The 21,604-nt window shown below is 34.2% G+C and overlaps 1 protein-coding gene across 2 annotated transcripts; it reads left to right on the top strand.

Annotated features, from left to right (window-relative positions):
• The first annotated feature begins 930 nt into the window (after positions 1-930).
• Positions 931-21,553, top strand: LOC109070323 (kinesin-like protein KIF3A). 2 transcript variants are annotated; one of them, XM_042770409.1, is made up of 19 exons: positions 931-1,099; positions 4,316-4,598; positions 4,712-4,856; positions 5,003-5,087; positions 5,928-6,033; positions 6,284-6,423; positions 6,506-6,703; positions 6,841-7,015; positions 7,931-8,029; positions 9,876-9,948; positions 11,179-11,183; positions 13,007-13,163; positions 13,284-13,464; positions 13,555-13,665; positions 15,957-16,082; positions 19,482-19,535; positions 19,622-19,690; positions 19,786-19,913; positions 20,864-21,553. In XM_042770409.1, the coding sequence occupies exons 1-19, from the start codon at positions 1,094-1,096 to the stop codon at positions 20,910-20,912; spliced, it is 2,190 nt and encodes a 729-aa protein (XP_042626343.1). In that variant the 5' UTR covers positions 931-1,093; the 3' UTR covers positions 20,913-21,553. The 2 variants fall into 2 exon arrangements, with proteins under 2 accessions (XP_042626343.1, XP_042626342.1); XM_042770408.1 differs by lacking the exons at positions 9,876-9,948; positions 11,179-11,183 and having other exon boundaries at positions 932-1,099.
• The last annotated feature ends 51 nt before the right edge of the window (positions 21,554-21,604 follow it).

The following is a 21,604-nucleotide window of genomic DNA, read 5'->3' as shown; positions in this document are numbered from 1 at the left end:
ACTTGGTAGGACTGTTATTATTGTTTACATTAAAAAAAAAATCTAAACGTTTTCACCTTTTGCACATAAAAAACTGAGTGACATCCACTTCACATTCATTGATCGTCATATCAGAGAATACAGATTGAGGCAGGAAAAAAATAATAATTAAATAATTCCATGACAATGGGATAACACTGATGATAATAAACATTTCAGACTGAAAAAACGGATGATAAGAATACTAATCAATTAAATGATTTTTAAGGCCATTGTATTCTGGATTACTTAATCCCATTCCAAAAATACTTGTAATTAGATTATATTGCATTTTAAAATACTCGTTATCAGACTACAGTTACTTTTTTTTAATTACATGATTACATGTTATTCACAAGTCTTTGCCTTTGGAAGGCTTTTGTTTTTAAACATTTTAAAATGCACAAATTCACTCTTATTTAATTACATAAAATGCAGGCATTCCCAAACTTCCTTGTCAGCCGAACTTCTTTCACCTAATAAATTTTTATATATATATATAATATATATATATATATATATATATATATATATATATATATAATTATTATTATTATTGTTATTGTATATATATATATATATATATATATATATATATATATATGTGTATATATATATATATATATATATATATATATATATACATACATACATACATATATGTATATTTTTTTACCATTTCCTTTGTGGTTGCCATATAGCAGCATTTTCCTAAATTCCCAAAATTTTCTTCTTTATTTTTATTTTTTCTTATCTGTTTTGATTTGTATGATTGAAGCTATTTTTTTTTTTATAATAAAACCTTATTTAAAAAAAAAAAAAAAAAGTATAGTAAAAAAAGTAAAGTTAGAACATAATGCATAATATAGAAGGTTAAACTCTGATATCCATAGATATGTGAGATCGGGAGCGTGCATTGCCGCGCATGCCCGGTAAACGCAGCGGCGCGCAGGTTGGGATGCGCGCTTGAGCTGGAAAAATACATCATCCACCCGAATGAGCTCATCGATTATAATTTCAGACGAAACCTCGTTCATTTAGGTTCTGATAAAGAGCCATATACCCGATTCTGAAAATGCCGGTAAGATTCCAATCTCTTGTCTTCATTTATCGCTGTGTAATGTGTGTGTTTACGCCCCACCTTCTTATCATTCCTTTGCTTTGCAACCGGAATCTCATCACAGACTGTTATTGTCAGCGTTTTGTACCGCGCGTTCGCCGTTATTGATCAATTTTATGATGCATTATGCAATGCTTTTTGACTTGAGCTGTTTTGTGCACATCAAGCTAGCTGCTAGTTATTAGCTTCATAGCAAGCTCCGGGGGGTTAACGATATTATGATCTCAGTTTATTGAGATTCATGAGAAATTATGTTACAACCGCTTACAACACATGACTAACGTTAGTTATGTTCTGCATGTAAAAATCACTCTGCTTTTATTGTTGTTTGTTAATTTAGCTCTTAGCTTGAAACAGGCCTTGCGGTCATATCCGCTGCTTAGCAACAGCGTTACATCAGCCCCACCTATAATACACTTTCATTATCCAGTGACCTTTACAATGAAGGTTACCCATCAAGCACCCATAGCTCGCGCATGAAAAAGCCATAATTTGGTGTTTCTTTACCTATGAGGACCTTTAGCTTGGTGTCCTGTGACTTTAAGAACATAAACTCGCTATAAAACTCTTAATAGTCTTACTAGATTATTTTATTTGTCTGCTAAATATGTCCAGTAGTGAAATAAAATTTAGGCATTTTATGTTTACGTAATTTAACAGTTTCGTTGGGATTGACAATAATCATGTTCTGCTCATTTGCATACTCTTCACAGACACTGTGGTTGTAAACATACAGGTGCATCTCAATAAATTAGAATGTCGTGGAAAAGTTCATTTATTTCAGTAATTCAACTCAAATTGTGAAACTCGTGTATTAAATAAATCCAATGCACACAGACTGAAGTAGTTTAAGTCTTTGGTTCTTTTAATTGTGATGATTTTGGCTCACATTTAACAAAAACTCACCAATTCACTATCTCAACAAATTAGAATATGGTGGCATGCCAATCAGCTAATCAACTCAAAACACCTGCAAAGGTTTCCTCAGCCTTCAAAATGGTCTCTCAGTTTGGTTCACTAGGCTACACAATCATGGGGAAGACTGTTGATCTGACAGTTGTCCAGAAGACAATCATTGACTCCCTTCACAAGGAGGGTAAGCCACAAACATTCATTGCCAAAGAAGCTGGCTGTTCACAGAGTGCTGTATCCAAGCATGTTAACTGAAAGTTGAGTGGAAGGAAAAATTGTGGAAGAAAAAGATGCACAACCAACCGAGAGAGGCTGCAGCCTTATGAGGATTGTCAAGCAAAATCAATTCAATAATTTGAGTGAACTTCACAAGGAATGGACTGAGGCTGGGGTCAAGGCATCAAGAGCCACCGCACACAGACGTGTCAAGGAATTTGGCTACAGTTATCATATTCCTCTTGTTAAGCCACTCCTGAGGCGTCTTACCTGGGCTAAGGAGAAGAAGAACTGAACTGTTGCCCAGTGGTCCAAAGTCCTCTTTTCAGATGAGAGCAAGTTTTGTATTTCATTTGGAAACCAAGGTCCTAGAGTCTGGAGGAAGGGTGGAGAAGCTCATAGCCCAAGTTGCTTGAAGTTCAGTGTTGAGTTTCCACAGTCTGTGATGATTTGGGGTGCAATGTCTTCTGCTGGTGTTGGTCCATTGTGTTTTTTGAAAACCAAATACACTGCCCCTGTTTACCAAGAAATTTTCATGCTTCCTTCTGCTGACCAGCTTTTTGAAGATGCTGATTTCATTTTCCAGCAGGATTTGGCACCTGCCCACACTGCCAAAAGACCATGACCATGGTGTTGGTGTGCTTGACTGGCCAGCAAACCAGACCTGAACCCTATAGAGAATCTATGGAGTATTGTCAAGAGGAAAATGATAAACAAGAGACTAAACAATGCAGATGAGCTGAAGGCCACTGTCAAAGAAACCTGGGCTTCCACACCACCTCAGCAGTGCCACAGACTGATCACCTTCATGCCACGCCGAATTGAGGCAGTAATTAAAGCAAAAGGAGCCCCTACCAAGTATTGAGTACATGTACAGTAAATGAACATACTTTCCAAAAGGCAACAATTCACTAAAAATTTTTTTTTTATTGGTCTTATGAAGTATTCCAATTTGTTGAGATAGTGAATTGGTGGGTTTTTGTTAAATGTGAGCCAAAATCATCACAATTAAAAAGAACCAAAGACTTAAACTACTTCAGTCTGTGTGCATAGTGTTTATTTATTATAGTTTTTTCACAATTTGAGTTGAATTACTGAAATAAATGAACTTTTCCACGACATTCTAATTTATTGAGATGCACCTGTACACTGCCTGGGATCAGTAAGACTTTAAATGTGTTTTAAAGAAGTCTCTTCTGCTCATCAAGGCTGGATTTATCTGATCAAAAATACAGAAAATATAGTAATATTGTGAAATATTATTACAGTTTAAAATAATGGCTTTCTATTTTATTATACTTTAAAATGTAATTTATTCCTGTGATCAAAGCTGAATTTTCAGCATCATTACTCCAGTCTTCAGTGTCACATGAGTCTTCAGAAATCATTCTAATATGCTGATTTAATATCAATATTGGAAAAAAAAATTCTGCTTAATACTTTTTTTGGAACCTGTGATGCTTTCAGGATTATTTGCTAAATAAAGTTAAACATATTCAAAATAAATTCAAAACATAAATCTTTTGTAACAATATACACTACTGTTCAAAAGTTTTGGGTCAGTATTTTCTTTTCTTTTTTTTATATATAAGAAATGAATACTTCTGTTCAGCAAGGATGTGTTAAATTGATAAAAAAGTGATCGTAAAGACTATTTAAATAAACACTGTTCTTTTTAACTTACTTTTTTCAGGATTCTTTGATAAATTATCACAGATTCCAAAAAATTAAAATTAGAAAACCATTACTTTAAATAGTAATAATATTTTACAATATTACCATGTTTTTAGTATATCTGATCAAAGAAATGCAGGCTTGATGAACAGAAGAGACTTCTTTAATAAACATTAAATATCTTACCGATCCCAAACTTTTGAACAGCAGTGTATTTAAGGACAAAAATTGTTAGAAATTATCCCACAACTAAAGAGTAGTTGTATTTTTGTGTAAACAATTATTTTACTCACAGTTTCGATTTGACAAAATCATTACATATATTTTTTTGTGACGGATTTTCAAACCTTTTTAAACCGGTTTCTGTTTCTGCAGAGTAATAAGGTTGATAAACCAGAGAAGGTGGAGGTGAGTGATAACGTGAAGGTGGTGGTGAGATGTCGACCCCTCAACGAGAAGGAGAAGATGATGGGACACAAGCAGTCCGTCGCCGTGGATGAGATCCGGGGAACGATTACTGTGAACAAACTTGATATGACCAGTGATCCGCCAAAGACGTTCACCTTCGACACAGTGTTCGGTCCAGACAGTAAACAGCTGGATGTGTATAATTTAACAGCTCGACCTATTATTGACTCAGTATTAGAGGGTTATAATGGTAAGTTAAAGTCAATAGAGAGATTTATTGCATGCATTTTCACCTTTTATTTATTTGGCTGTTTTTGCAAGATTCAATTTTTATAATTTTTTTTTTTTTTTTTTTTTTTTCAGGAACCATATTTGCATATGGCCAGACAGGCACAGGGAAGACGTTCACTATGGAGGGCGTCAGAGCGGTGCCTGAACTCAGAGGAATCATCCCAAATTCATTCGCTCATGTATTTGGTCACATTGCAAAAGCAGAAGGAGACACCAGGTGAGAATGGGGATTGTTTTTGAGTGCTCTGCTGTGTCAGTGTGTTCAAAAAAAAAATATTTCCCATGATTAATCATGAAGATGCTTATCATTTGTCATGTTTTGAGACGTGCAGAGTTGTTAAGATAAACTGCGTTATGTAACAGGTTTCTGGTAAGAGTTTCATATTTGGAAATATACAATGAGGAGGTGAGAGACCTGTTGGGAAAGGACCAGATGCAGAGGCTGGAGGTGAGAAACCAACATATATTTCCGCATATCTGAAAGCTGAGAGCTTCTCAATTCCCCATCACTGCACTTACTAGGCGTGTCGTTAATCGGAGACTCCTATATAGGTCATGAAGCCTTTGACTAATGCATACATCCGCATGGTATCTGCACCCACAGAATTCTACAGAAAACTGGGCCAGTTTCTGTAGAATTTCAACACATCAAACACAATTTGATCATTCAAAAATTCCACATCTCACACACTCTCAGTAAGATTGTTTATTAAATATTTTTCTGTATTTGATTTTATTTGATAATGCTTGCAAATTGGAATGTAGTTCTTTCATCTTTATCACATTTGACCATATTTAGTTTATTGAATACAGTCTAGTTCAGATTTTAGTGCAAGGCGGGATTGGGCTTGGGAGCCTATTTCTATAACTTGTTTTAAAATGTAATTTATTTCTGTGATCAAAGCTGTATTTTCAGCATCATTACTCCAGTTTTCAGTGTCACATGATCCTTCAGAAATCATTAATATTTATGCTTAATATTTTGTGGAAGATTCTTTGATGAATAGAAAAAAAAATAGAAATGGAAATCTTTTCTAACATTATAAATGGCACTTTAGTGTCACTATTAATCAGTTTAATTTGTCCTTCCTGAAAAAAAGTATTGATATCTTTCTAAATAAATAAATAAATAAAGAGTAAGAAATCTTACTGACCCCAGTCTTTTAGTTTTATTGTTATCGAAGGAAGTCTGACTTAACTAAAGCTTGTATCATTGAAATCATCTTGAATTTAGAAATATAAAGGCAAATTTCTGCAAATGATGATGAATACTGAAATCAAATTACAGGTCAAGGAGAGACCTGATGTAGGAGTTTACATCAAGGATCTTTCTGGATATGTGGTGAACAATGCTGACGATATGGACCGGATTATGACCCTCGGACACAAAAACCGTGAGTATTTTTGAGTTATTTTATTAAATAAGTGAAATCTATTAGTGTGGTTAGGGCATGCGACGTTAGATCAGTAAAGATGCATCTTGAACGTGGTATGAAAATTCCTGTTCTGTCATGAACATGGATGACTTTATTAGTCGATAATTATGTGTTGACCAGAGTGAGAATATTAATGCATTACTTAAGCAGTGCTCTCTAGACAGGAAGCTCTACAGATTTGTGCTTGTGTCTGTTTGTCCTTGCCCAGGTTCTGTGGGTGCGACTAATATGAACGAGCACAGCTCTCGTTCCCATGCTATCTTCACCATAACTATTGAGTGCAGTGAGAAAGGTGTGGATGGAGATCAACATGTGCGCATGGGAAAGCTACACTTGGTGGATCTCGCGGTAAGCGGGCGAGATCATGTGGATGAACTTTACATCATCTTGGTTGTCTTTCCATTACTGACGGGGATGTCTTGTTAATCAGGGCTCTGAGAGACAAGGAAAAACGGGCGCCACTGGTCAACGTCTTAAAGAGGCCACAAAAATCAACCTGTCCCTGTCCACGCTGGGAAATGTCATCTCTGCACTTGTGGACGGGAAGAGCACCCACGTGCCCTACAGGAACTCAAAACTCACCCGACTCTTGCAGGACTCTCTAGGAGGAAACTCCAAAACCATGATGGTACGAAAGTCAATGTGCAAACGTATACAAGCCCTGACTTAAATAGTTTGACTGTTTTATTAAAATTCTGCAGAAATGAATCAGTGCAACTAGTGCAGACAGTGTACATCTTGTTTTATCGCTCTCTTGTTTTGCAGTGTGCAAACATCGGCCCCGCAGATTACAATTACGACGAAACTATCAGTACGCTCCGTTACGCCAACCGTGCCAAAAACATCAAGAATAAGGCCAGGATTAACGAGGACCCCAAGGATGCACTGTTGCGCCAGTTTCAGAAGGAAATCGAAGATCTCAAGAGAAAACTGGAAGAAGGTACGCCACACATCAGTTTCAGATGTGTCATGTCTTTATCAGGGTTGCTCTTCAGGAAGTGACTCATTGACTCCGGTCTGAACCCTGGAGCACTGCAGGTTGACTACACAGGGATCGAAATCATTTACATTTCAAGAAATGTCATTAATGTTTGAATGGGAGAAGTAAAGTAGCAGCAATAATGTAATAAAAAATAATCATGTTTTTTGGGGGGGGGGATCGGCAATGTTATTGTTACTGTTTTTGAAAGTAGTCTCTTATGCTCAAGGCTGCATTTATTTGATAAAATACAGTAAAGTAATATTGCGAAATATTATTATTACAATTTTAAATATTTTATGATTTCTAATATATTTTAAAATGTCATTTATTACGCAAAGCTGTATTTTCAGCATCATTACTCCAGTCTTCAGTGTCACATGATCCTTCAGAAATCATTCTAATATACTGATTTGCTGCTCAAGAAACTGATAATTGTATTTCTGATTATTAATCAGTATTAAAAAAACAGCTGATTTAAATCGTAAATTATAATTATAAATGTCTTCCCTGATAGTTTTGATCAATTTAATGCACCCTTGCTGAATAAAAGTAAAAAAAAAAAAAGAATAGAATAAAAAGAATTAAAAAAAAACAAAAACAAAAAAAAGTCTTACTGACCCCATATTTTTTAATGGTAGTGTGTGTGTTTTCTGCACTAATGTTAATAAGCTAACATCACAAAGATTGACAATTATAAACTTTAATTGCACATGATTTTGCTTAAGAATTTGACCAAATATTGTATCTTGAAAGGCAGCTAATTTTTTTTTTTTTGCTTTTCTTTGGTAAGTGCATCTATTTGTTTGGGTTCAGAATGTTTATACGTGTTTAGTACCGAGACACAATCCTGTACTATACTTTATTACTGCTCAGGTGAGGAGATCTCTGGCTCTGATGGCAGTGGATCAGATGACATGGATGAAGGAGAACTTGAGGTCGGAGATGGAGGCGAGAGACGCAAGAAACGAAGAGGTATGAATCTCCCCTTCCAATTTATGACTGGGCAACATTAGTCAGACAGATCTCTTTAGAAAGATGATGCAAACCGTGGTTTTGGCTTTTGACCTCAAGAACTGCTTTACGTAATCATCTTCAGAGACAGGAGCTTTGACCTCATTAGATAGATAAGCAAAACATTAATATGTTAAACTGTCATTCAAGATTATTTTGAAAAGCTTTCAAAAATGTATAGCTATAAAGCATCTGTAGGTACCCTGGTGTCATCTAGGTTTCAATTGCTGGAATCAGATTATCAGTGAATGAAGAAACAATGTGGCTTTGGTTTGATTGTCTAGACCATAAGATCAAATATATGAAGTTTCATTGTGCGTCATGAGAGCAAACAGTTAATGCCTGGCAATGACTCTCTGTAGTGTGTGTCTGTGCTCACATAAAGTCCAACAGTCTGGGTCCACCAGTGAAAATGCAAGCTAATGCAATTTTTGTCATCATAAAAGTATGTCATGACTTTTGTTTTAGTTACAGCAGCTTGAGCTTCATGAATTCCCAACAAAAAGAGCTTTCTCTGTATGTTTACACATACAAGGGATTTGTCTTGGTGACATATGCAGAAAAATAAATACATGCAAAGGCAAGTAAATGTCACTATAGTAAAAAACAACAACAATAAAATGTAAATATAATACAATATAATAATAAAAATATAATAAAATACACAATAGACAAAATTATGAATGTGGGTCAAAGACGAGGCGCCCCATTTTGGCGTCTGCATCAAATTAAATTCACTAAAAAATTTTATATACTTAGAAAGCATATTACATGCAACTAAAGTGTCTGTTTCAATGTTTCAAGTAAAATGTCAAAATATGGGTAATGTTCCATCGTCATTCAGCATGACATATATTCATGTAAAAATATATATCTTGACCTGTACTTATTAAAATATATATGTGACCCTGCAGCACAAAACCAGTCTTAAGTCTCTGGGGTATATTTGTAGCAATAGCCAACAATACATTGTATGGGTCAAAATTATCGTTATTATTATTAATCATTAGGATATTAAGTAAAGATCATGTTCCATGAAGATATTTTGTAAATTTGCTACTGTAAATATATCAAAACTTAATTTTTGATTAGTAATATGCATTGCTAAGAACTTCATTTGGACAACTTTAAAGGCGATTTTCTCAATATTTTGATTTGTTTTGCACCCTCACATTGCAGATTTTCAAATACTGTAGTTGTATCTCAGTCATCTCCTAACAAACCATACATCAACGGAAAGCTTATTTATTCAGCTTTGAGATTATGTATAAATCTCAATTTTGAAAAATTGACACTTAAAACTGGTTTTGTGGTCAACAGGGTCACATAAAAGTATGATCCTATTGGTACTGATTGGTAACGTTTTGAAATGATAATAAATTAATTTTGGGGGCTGAACTGTGATCCTTAATTAGAGTCTTTTAATATCATCTAATGATTCTTGTTTAAAATCTGCCTGACAAATTTTTTGTTACACTATTATTACACTGAGTGATATTATAGTGAGTGTCTGCTGTAAATCATGATAAAAATGAATCATAGTCATTATGTTTCTAATCAGAAAAAATAAACAGGACACATTGTAATGTTTGGGGGAAAATACTTAAAACTGTATTAAACCTTTATTGTTTTCAGTGCTTGAAAACCTCTTTTCATCTTCGACCCATGTACAGATTCTATAGATAACTCCTGTAAAAAGCATATCATTTTAGCATGTCTTTTCATCTCTTTCTCTGTATCTCGGTTTTTCTCTGAATCTCTGATAGTTGGTTGCTGGTCTTTCAGTCTCTCTCTCTCTCTTTTGCAGACAGTGGCAGCAGTAGTTCAGACTCTGCCTGTTATTTAGCACAGCACTTTGAGGAGAGATCCCAGACTAGTGAGTCGGAGCAGCAGATGGATAATGTGAATTATTCCTATCTCTTGTGCTCCTTCAATCACCTTCTTTCCCAAATACACAATCCCTCTTGCACCCAGACATCAGCCCACTCCAATGATCATGTAAATGTACACCTCCATTCAAAAGTTTGGGGTTGGTAACAAAAAAAAGGAAAAGTTTTTAAAATAAATTTCTTAGGTCACCAATGTGGCATCTAATTGATCGAAACACTGTTTAAAAACAACAACAACAACAAAAAAAAATATGGACTCCAAACTTTTGAACAGTAGTTTCAGCACACACTGTCTGATGCATATTAGTGAAATAAAAAAATAAAAAAAACTTTAATTTGATCTTTAATGCTCAAGCGCCAATGTGGCTCCTGCCAAGCTTCTAATAACTTTTAATAAATGACACAAATTAAATTATTTCCCAGTCAACCCTTTATTTGAATTAGCATAAAACAGATGTGTAATAACTTGAATCAGTGGGTAGCCACCGACTCCGTGACACAGCAGAAGCTGACTATAGGACACCTTCACTTCTTCCGACAGAAACTCTATACATGCAGGCATCACATCTTTCTGTGAGCCTTGCATCTGATTATGATCAGTGACTGCGGTTTTATTTTACACAGATCCAAATGGCAAATCTGATTCCCCTTTAAAAGTCATGATGATATGATATGTGCTTCTGTTTTCTCACTTCTTGTGCAATGTGCTGGCCACGTGACTTCTCTGCTCTAAATTCAAGACCCAAATTCAAGATTTACTGTCCCACAAATGAGATAGTCAGACAGATCAAAGTCTTCAAATTAGGTGGGAATTACAATTATTTTGACCGAGTTAAAGCATAAAAATTCAGTGAAAAACAACGCTACAGTCAGTTATTCTACATTGAAATGTGTGTTCAGTGTCGGAATGTCTGTTTTTGTTTTGGTCTGTGTGACTCCACACACTGTCAAATTATCCAATAGTATTTTGAACACCCCGGGTTGCCAATTGGCAGAAAACACAGCCTATTGTAGCCATAGAAGCTGGCAAACAAACTGAGTCAGAAATCGCAGATTCAACCCGACCTAAAAAGCCTCAGCATCCATCTAAACAGCTCTATGGCCAGAGGAATATTAAATGCGGATAAATCAACTCATCAGCTTACAGTATATTGTCCATTGTCATTTGCACTCGTTCCGGTTGCATGTCCTCAATCTGGCAACCCGTGTGATACTGAGGAGGAGGGGCCCGGAGAAATAACAGTATTCAGTAGCTGTCAACCGCTAGCTGTCCATACTGCACCTTTAATTCAATCACTGATAGTGGATATTATCAGATCTCTAATGTATCTAATTTTACGTTTACATCTGGTGTATCTTTAAAAATTGACCATAGACACTGTATGCAATCAACTTGTGGAAAATGATCTCCAAGCTCATTAGAGCTCAGTTTGGCATCTTATTTTTCTCCCTCAAATGCTCTGAGATCATTGAAGATTCTTGCTGACCATCCAAAATGAACCTTGTGGGTTTTAATTTAAAATCTGATGAGTTTGATAAACAAGGGGAAGGTGAGATTGTTCAGATGAGTCAAGTAGGGGGAGACAGAAATGATGAGCACTGTATTTTCATAGGGTTTATTAAATTAGGATTTGTGAGGGAAATGCAGAGGTTATGTTTGCTGATGGAAAGCTCAGAATGATTAAAGTCATTAAAATGTAAAAATGAAACAAATAAATAATTGTAAAATAAAAATAAATCAAAATAAAACACTTACTGAAAAAAGATATGTAATTTGTTTAACTGCACATGTCACCGGTAACCTACATCAGAGAATGGTGAACATGCAAATGTGTTGTTAAATTGTTGAAATATTAACTTTGTTATAAGTTAAAGGGATTCTAGCTTTTCATGAATCCCTGCTGTTTAATGCATTTCATGATTTTGATAAGAAATATATTTCTCTTTTTTTCATCAAATTTTTTCATCAATCAAGTGTTGGGGAAAGTTACTTTTAAAAGTAATGCATTACAATATTGTGTTACTTCCTAAAAAAAGTAACTAATAACGTTACTTGGTTACTTAGTACTTGTTATTGAAAGTAATGCGTTACGTTACTTTTGCGTTACTTTTTAAATCTGGGCTGGGCTTGCTTGTTTGCTTTTAATATAAAAAGTTATATTTTTGGCAAGTGTGAAAGCCGTTTCACACCAAAAGCCTCAGGCTGAAGGAAGTGTAAATTCACGTCTGTACAGTAGAACACAGAAGAAGAAAGTTCAACACTCTTCAGCAATAAAAAAGAACAAACGTTAGTTTATCTTGAGTCATTTTTGCTTATTAGTGTGGTTGAGTTGGATCATCGAAGCTCAGCAGCAAATTGGTTAATAAAATGGGATTAAATACATAAAGGATATTTGTATTTTTTAACATATTTAATTATTGCAGCTTTGAGTCATATTCTGAGTTGCTTTTAACTGTTTTTATTAAACTAAATTATTTTTTTGGGGGGGGGTCTTTCAATACATGGGAAAAAAAGTAACTGGCTTTACTTTATTTGAAAAAGTAGCTCAGAAATTTTATTGTAAATTTAAAAGTAATGCGTTACTTTACTAGCTACTTGAAAAAGTAATCTGATTACGTAACTTGCGTTACTTGTAATGCATTACCCCCAACACTGTTGAAGTCTATGTGATAAACAAATTAGGTAAAAAGTAATCAAAAAGCAGTCCAGCTACTGTACATTATCTAATATGTGTGTAATACAGATTATGTTACTACAGTAACTACAATTTTCGTCATGGACTACAATTTCTAAGTAATCTTCCCAAAACTGATATCAAATAGTCTGGAAATACTCAATGTAATGTGTATGGTGCCTTGTGAGCAGTGTAAGTCTTACTGAGAAACTGGGATGTATTTCAGTGGGGGAAGAGATCGCTGCTAACTGTGCTAGCTTGCATCTGATGGAACGTTATGTTTCCTGCTACCTTTTGCACTTGCATAATGTACAAGTGTTTCTATACGTTTCTTCTGAGGCTTTTATCTGTTTCTATATCTGTGTCATGCTAAGGGAGGAAGAAGGTGTCTCCTGACAAGATGGTGGAGATGCAAGCTAAGATCGAAGAGGAACGGAAAGCACTGGAGGCCAAACTGGACATGGAGGAAGAAGAGAGGAACAAAGCACGTGCAGAGCTTGAGAAGAGAGAGAAGGACCTTCTCAAAGCCCAGTGAGCCATTAAAACTGTCCACCAAAACTGTCATCTATATATAATCTGTATATAGTGCTAATATAGTATAAATTCAGGAGTATAACAGTGTCGTGCTTTGTGCTGTTTCCTGTATCTCAGACAAGAGCATCACTTATTACTCGAGAAGCTGTCTGCTCTAGAGAAGAGGGTTATTGTTGGTGGAGTTGATTTACTGGCTAAAGCTGAGGAGCAGGAGAAGCTTCTGGAAGAATCCAACAATGAACTGGAGGAGAGGAGGAAGAGGGCCGAGCAGCTCCGGAGAGAACTGGAAGAAAAGGAGGTAGAGATGAGCGGGTTCATGCTTGACCGATATTCTTGTATAAGTTTATCATGACATAGTGATTCATGTTTGCAAATGTCTTTGAAACAGCAAGAGCGCTTGGACATCGAGGAGAAATACACCAGTTTACAGGAAGAAGCTCAAGGGAAGACCAAGAAACTGAAGAAAGTCTGGACCATGTTGATGGCAGCAAAATCTGAGGTGCAGTAACTTTCATGTAGAGCAGAGTTCACAATAGTGTTGTCAAAAGTACTTCAGTACCAAGTCAGTACATAAAAAAAAAAAAAAAATAAATAAAAAATTTAAGGATACCAGCCTTTCTGCAGTACAAGTAGACTCCTTTCAAACGCATTTGTGTGAGCGCTCTGTGAAGAGCATCAAAGATTTCTATTTACAACATGTTTTTGCAGCATTGTATCCAATCACAAGCATGTTTGTTGAACGCATGAACCTAATGGCCAATCAGAGGCTTTTAAGTCAGAGTTTGCTCAATAGAATGCAACATTTGGCTTCCATTAGTAAAAACTTCATTCATTTTCTTGATAAAGAACTTAATTTTTGACAATCAACCTTTAAAGAGAGACCTGTTGTGAGCTCTGAGGTTGTTAATCGATTGTATTTGCTTGTGTTAAACCCATCTTTTTTTGCATTCATTAAACATATTTTTTAAATAATTGTTTAATAGTGGAATTCGTAAAGAGAGACCTGTTGTGAGCTCTGAGGTTGTTAATCGATTGTATTTGCTTGGTGAAAACGACATACCCATAATGCTTTACAGAAAATTTCACGAGTTGGTCAAAATACTTACATATATATTAGGGCTGTCAATTTGAGTAATCGCAATCAAAATGAGTTTGTGTTTACATATTATTTGTGTATACTGTGTGTGTATGTATTTTTTTGTGTGTATATATAGTCATATTTAAATAGGATTTATATTATATATAAATATAAGTATATATATTACATATATTCCTTAAATATACACATGTATGTTTGTGTATTGTTATATACATATAAATATACCCAGTACACAAGCATACTGTATATTATGTTAACACAAACTTATTTTGGATGCAATTAATAGCAATTAATCGAAGTGACAGCCTTAATATATATATGCATATGTTGTAATGAACTTGATAGTTTTATATTCCTCAGTTATTTTAATTTTAATTTGTTGTAATTAATTTGATTGTTTTATTTTATTTATTTATTTTTATGTTATGTTTTGAAATAGAGATGCTAACAAATAATTGAACAATATTTGAAGGCTACATGCTAATGTAGCAATTTTATTTCACTATTTGTCATCTGCCTTTGATTTTAAAAAATGGCTGATGATCAGGGCCGATTATATCCTGTCAATCAAAAGGGGGAGTCCAAAACCTGTCAGATTGCAACTCATACAATGTGTGAAGAAAATCTCGTGTTGAATCTAGAGTTGTCGAAATTAACTCAATAATTAATTTAAAAATAATTAATGGATTTTAAAAACTAGCAACATTAAAGCAGGCTCTATTTGACGCAGTGAATCACCCAGGGTTTGCCAGATCTGCGTTTTTTTTATCAAAACCAAATAATGCGCCTCCCATCCAATAATTAAAAAGAACGTTGTGCTTTGTTACTTTTATAAGAAACAAAGTTTAATTTTTTTTAATTCTGTCCATTCTGTCATTAAATTCAAACAGCTGTGTAGCAGCTTCAGTTCAGGCGGTTCAAGAGTCTCTTCCACTGTAATACAAGTTACAGCACAAAATAAACATGAATGAACATCAAAAATTATGCTAAAGATACAGATACTTACCAACATGTATAATATCTCATGTAATCACTCATTCAGTGTTTCAACCGCGGAAAGACGGCAATAAAACTTAACGTTGCAAAGTTATCCACTGTTCACAGTTCATTAGTTCGCTACAAAAAACACTAAAGAGGAGCTCATTCACATTTAATTATATATGTATGTTTGAATAATTCTGGCATGAAGACAGTTGTTTATGAAAACGTTATGTGCAACTGAGTTGTATACAGACAATTCAAATTTATTTGAGTGGAATTATTATATCTGAAAATAAATAGCAGTTGAATATAATAGCGCTGTTATTATTTGAACCTTTATTGATTTTTAACCTTTAATATAACAGTAATGTACCAAATGAGAAGGTTCCCAGTATAGTTTACAGCATTAGTTTGGAGAGTTTTTTTTTTTAAATCCAAATTTATCGGTATCGGCAGATATCATTCTGAATAATCGGCTATTAGTATCGGTGGAGAAATTCAGTATCGGTGCATCTCTAATTTTAAAATATTATTTACTTGTAATTATTAATAGAATATTCAAATTTTCAAAAAGTTACATAAAAAAAAAAAAAAACTATTAAAATGATTACAATAGTATTTGCAGTGGTACCGAAGTGTTGAGTTTAATGTTTGGTATCGTGACAGTTCACGATGTTGGTTCTCTGGTAAGAATGTCTGTTGTGTTTCAGATGGCTGATCTGCAGCAAGAGCATCACCGAGAGATCGAAGGTCTGCTGGAAAACATCCGGCAGCTGAGCAGAGAGCTGCGGCTACAGATGCTCATCATTGATAACTTTATTCCTCAGGAATATCAGGTCTACATTTATGCTCATGCACATGCACTGTCATTTAAAAAAAATTGACGAACCTCTTCATTCTTTATTTGTTGACATGTTTTAGAATAACAGTGAAGTTATCAAATAATACCTACAGAAGTGCAGGAATTATATACAGGGTTCGTACAAGGTGCTTGAAGTTCTTGAATTTGACTTTTTGAAATTCCAAGTCCTGGAAAACCCTTGAAAACAGACATATTTTTGAGAAGGCACTTGAAAAGTACTTGAATTTTTAAAGGGCAGTATATATGAAATAAGTGTTATTTTTTTCCCCTCTATGAAAAAAATATTTTTACACAAAATTAACGATGCAGCGCGTCTGATATAAATACAGAGCAGTTTCTCCTGGCTTTAAGCATCGCACGAGATCTCGTGATATTACTTCATGGTGTGAAAAGCGGTCTCATGATATTAGTATAAGTTGTGTTTGTGGTAAAACTTTTGATAGTGCTTGCATTATATTGTTCGGTCTATTATTGCATGTGCTGTTCGTTTGGGTTCCATTTGGGAACGCATATAAAGTCTGACACCTTTTGTGTTGCACTGTTATCATTTACAAGCGTGGAGCACATCTCCATCTCCGCGGCTTGGGACACAAACTCTTTCTCAGTATATTCTGTGAGTTTGTGTTGCTTAACTTTCATCTATGAAAACAGTGCATGTTATCTCAATAGATTTGTAATGTAAATCATTTATAAACCAACACAGGAGAATTTATCAACATATTTCTAAGTATGCGATTTGTTGTACATCGCAATTTCTAAAATAAAAATTCAAACCCTTCGCACTTAGTTTGCATGTGGCCAAATATTAAAATTGCATGGATTTAAACGTCCTTGAATCACGCTGTAAAGTGAAGCATGGCCATGCCATTGGCTCCCTCTGCAGGTATTTGTTATAATACATAATAAACTTAAGTTGGTTATGTTCATATTTTGTGTAGGCATATTACATTATGTAGGTCAACTTTATCAGGTTTGTTCAATAAAACCATGTAATTACTTGGTTTTGATACTTTATTTGAACCAATTATTATTGCCTCATCATTACTTTATATATAAATAGTAGTACTAAAGCCTGTTTTTCACTTGGGTCTATTTGTATTACTAAAAAATATCAGATTACTCAGTTGTCAAAATTATCAGTAGATTACTTAATTACCAAAACAATTATTAGTTACAGCCCTAGATTAGTTAAAATGTTTCAAAATACAACTGCGTTGTCTTGATTTGTGTGATTAAAAATGGTATTAAAATATTGTCTCATTCTAGTGAGTTAGGTATCTGAATATCTCGTGAGCTAAGTGTATTGTCACACACCCTAGTGTCGATAAGCAGTGATATAGCTCCTAATTTCCCAAGTGTATGATACAGCTTTCATTCTTCAGGTCAATCATATTCATGAAAAAAAAAATCAGTTTGAGTAAGGAAAGCGATAACTTTGTCATAATATCCTTTCAAATGTTAGGAATTGCAACTTACGAAAGTTGCCACAGTCATTGCATGCTTTTGTACTGCACTTGATTTGTGCCATTTAGTTGTATTAGTTTATTAGAATTTGAAAGATAATAACAAAATAGTTTGATAAGTAAGATCTCTGATTTTAGTCCTTGAAAACCAAAAAAGTGGTGCTTGAAAAGTCCTTGAAAGTCCTGGAATTTCATTTTGCAGTTTCTGTACGAACCCTGAATATAGTGATCAAAACATCTTGTTGTTGATAAAGATCTGATGCTTCAGCTTCATTAAACCACCCTTTTCTAGATCACAGGAAAACCCTCCCATATGTCAAAAATCGTTGTCTGACATGTGCACATTACACTGGATTATGTAATTTATCTCCTCTGAGAAAATAGTTTTATGCTTTTGAAACGTTTTTAATCAAGTTAATCTAAATTTAGTTTTAGACTTCTTAAAGTCTGAGAAGTCTTAAATATCTTATATCTATCTTAGTTTGTATTTTACACTTACAGGGTTTCTGACGAACTTAAACAGATCCTAATTCGCACTTCCACAAAAAAAGGCCTTCAAATACTTCAATCAGACCAGAAAGTCTTAAATTCATAAATTTATACCAATAAATGTTGCATGTATTGCAAAAATGAATGTCTTTTCAGTACTTTTGTTTTACAATACAAATATGTAAACATCCTTAAATCAAGAAACATTTACTTGAGATGCAAATGTAAAATTAAGTCTTGAAAAAACTGAACAAAATTAAGTCAAGAACAAACATCAGTCAGTGAGGTATGAAAACTTGTTTACCCTTGGAATTGAGTAGATTTTTTCGAGCCCATTGGCAGATATTTGCTCTGTTTTTTATTGATGAACTCACTTCATTTTGATTAATTTTACAGAAAACAAGACTTTTTTATGTCATTTTGGTCTGAGTACATGTATCTTGATTTATGATTCGTTTGCACTGGAAATCAAGACAAAAATACTGAGGAAGAACATCACTTTTTTGCAGTTTGATCAGAAGGTACTGTATCAGAAGATATTGTCATGGTCAACAGCAGAGCTATTCAAGCCTTAAGATATTCTTTTTACATTTATTTTTAATTAAATACATTTAAAATCAATTTCAAAGTAATTGATCTCGATTGGAACTTGTATTTGTAAACTTTGATGTGTTGCTAATACAACTCATTTTTTGCTCCCGGGACATTTACATTAAGAGAACATATTGAAGTATTCAGTTCATTCCTTACATTTTCTTTACATGGTCTTAAAAAAATCTTAAATTTACTTTCATTTAACTTGAAGAAACCCTGTTTTAATTTCCCTGCACTAACACAGCACTTCAGGATGTAGCACTTGCATAAATAATCGTGCAAACCATTTTTTGCTTTTTCCACCTTGTCAGGATTTCATGAATCTGATATTTTTTGCTGATAATATAAAGTGTGAAATGCTGCACTGCAAAACTGAGATGGAAAATGAACTCTACAGAAAGATTTAACCCTAAACATGATTCTTCTGCCATCAATTACTCTCTTGATGTCGTTCCAAACCCGTATAAATGACTTTATTCTGTGAAACATACAAGATATCAAGTGTTTTTGTTTTTTGGTCAATACAGTGGAAATCAGTGGTAACCACAGCTGTTTAAAATATTTTTTTTTTTCAGCAGAATAAAGAAACTCATACAGGTTTTGAAGCCAGACTTTTCATTTTTGAGTGAACTTTCCCTTGAAAAATTGCAATTTAGTGAAATAATGAGCTATTAACTAGCTTTGCTTATTTACTCTTAGAGTTCAACATGAATTTCAAAAGTCCCCAAAAGAATATTCACAATATCTAAACTTAATATTTATTCAGCATTTCAGTTGCACTACTGAAAACATGCAAACAACGTCTCTTTTGGTTGTGTTGTGTGCAGGAGATGATTGAGAACTATGTGCACTGGAATGAGGACATTGGAGAATGGCAGCTGGTGAGCTTCTTCAACACATTTCATGATGTTTGGGTGCAATGAAAATGTATAATACAGCTGATCTATTTGCTGTTTTTATTTTTTAGAAATGTGTGGCCTACACAGGCAACAACATGAGAAAACAAACACCTGTGCCGGACAAGAAAGAAAAAGATGTAAGTGTGAGTTCAGAACAAATGAGGCACACGTGATGCATGCTGCTCCCTTTACAGGTTTATTTTTTGTCCTCTGTCCCTCTTTTGTGATGCAGCCATTTGAAGTGGACCTGTCCCATGTTTATCTGGCCTACACTGAGGAGAGCATGAGACAGTCCCTAATGAAACTAGAAAGGCCTCGGACATCAAAGAGTGCAAAGTCCAGGCCTAAAACTGCTCGTAGGTGAGGTGTGATGCCTTTTATTCTCGGACTTTCTGGTTCACGCCTTTGTACACGTGAATGCATCTGACTGTTACAACTAGTTACAGTTAAATCATCCTTGAGTTTGGTTTATTACATGATGCATTAATAAGTTGTATGATTTTAGATGTTGTTTAAAGGTATAGTATGTAATTGCTATAAGCATACATCACAATATTCTGTGTCCATAATTATATATTGTGATATACATACAGTATGTTTATAGAAAAGCAAAAAAATTTTTTTTTTTTTTTTGATTATTTAATTTAATAACAAAGCATGTCTCTTTAGAGTTGAACATAATTGATCCAGAGTCAAACGTTTCAGCATTTCTTTGCATGGTTTCACATTTTGTGCATTAAAAAGTTTGGCGTCTGTAAGTTTTCAAAAAAAAAAAAAAAATTTTTTTTTTTTTTATTTTGAAGTCACTTTTGCTTACCAAAGCTGCATTTATTTAATCAAAAATACAATAAAAATCGTAATAAATATAAATATTCAAATGACTGTTTTCTATGTGAATATATTGTAAAATGTAATTTATTTCTGTGATCAAAGCTGTATTTTCAGCATCATTACTCCAGTCTTCAGTGTCACATGATCTTCAGAAATCATTCTGATATGCTGATTTGCTGCTCAAGAAATATTTCTGATTATTATCAATGTTGAAAACAGTTGTGCTGCCGAATATTTTTGTGGAAACCGTGGTACATTTTAATTTTCAGGATTCTTTGATGAATTGAAAGAAAGAAACAGTATTTTTTTGAAACCGAAATCTTTTGTAACCTTCGAAATGTCTTTACTATCACTTCTGAGCAATTTCAGCAGTTATGAATGAATTTGTAAATGCAAACTTCTGTCAATAATCTAAATGACACATATGCATGTATTTGCATGTCTAAATGTCTGTTTTTCCCCAATCGCATTGTTTTTAGGAAACGTTCCTCCAAACCAGAGGCTGCGATTGAATCCTTGCTGCAGTGAGCCTTTTGTGAAATGAAGACCACCATATTTTTTGTGCATTTTCAAGGCCAGTCCAGTATATGTCTTAGGAAGTACTGATACTTGTGATGTTAAGGCACTTTGACATAAGTGTCGATGAAAGTAAATCATGTGTTAATATGCAGGAACTCCAGAGCTGCTCCAACGCTGGCTTTAGGTGAGGATAGTTTGCTGTAAAATGTCTGTTAATGAGAGCACTCCAAAAGGCACATTTCACCTTTAACACAAACACTGTTACTGTATATTCTGCTTTACACTGATGGCTTTGCTGGCTGGAACGAGCAGGTTATTGATGCGAAACATGAGATGAGCTTGCCGTCAGGGAATATGCTACTGAGAAACCAATCTAATCTTAATGTTTTATACATTTGGCAGCGTGCAATTGCTTTAGCTCAATGTACACAAGCTATGCTACTTAATTTTTTTTTATATGTAGTGTGAATGTGCATGCCATGTTTCCCTGGCTGTGGTGCCATTAGCACAGTTTACTCTAATTGTAATGTATCTCCATTGTGCACTGTAGTAAAACCATTAGTCTTATGTAAAACTGTTTACATTTTACTGTTTTTTGTTTTTTCCCCTGTACTCCTCTTTAAATTATTAAATTATTTTACAAGGTAAAACATAGTGTTTTTGTTTTTATAATTAATATTTTTCAAATTCCAAAAATAACA

Source organism: Cyprinus carpio, chromosome A14, assembly GCF_018340385.1.
Source record: "Cyprinus carpio isolate SPL01 chromosome A14, ASM1834038v1, whole genome shotgun sequence".
Taxonomy (NCBI): Eukaryota; Metazoa; Chordata; class Actinopteri; order Cypriniformes; family Cyprinidae; genus Cyprinus; species Cyprinus carpio.
Note: the sequence above shows the minus strand (reverse complement) of the source record. Positions and strands in the feature narration are given on the sequence as shown.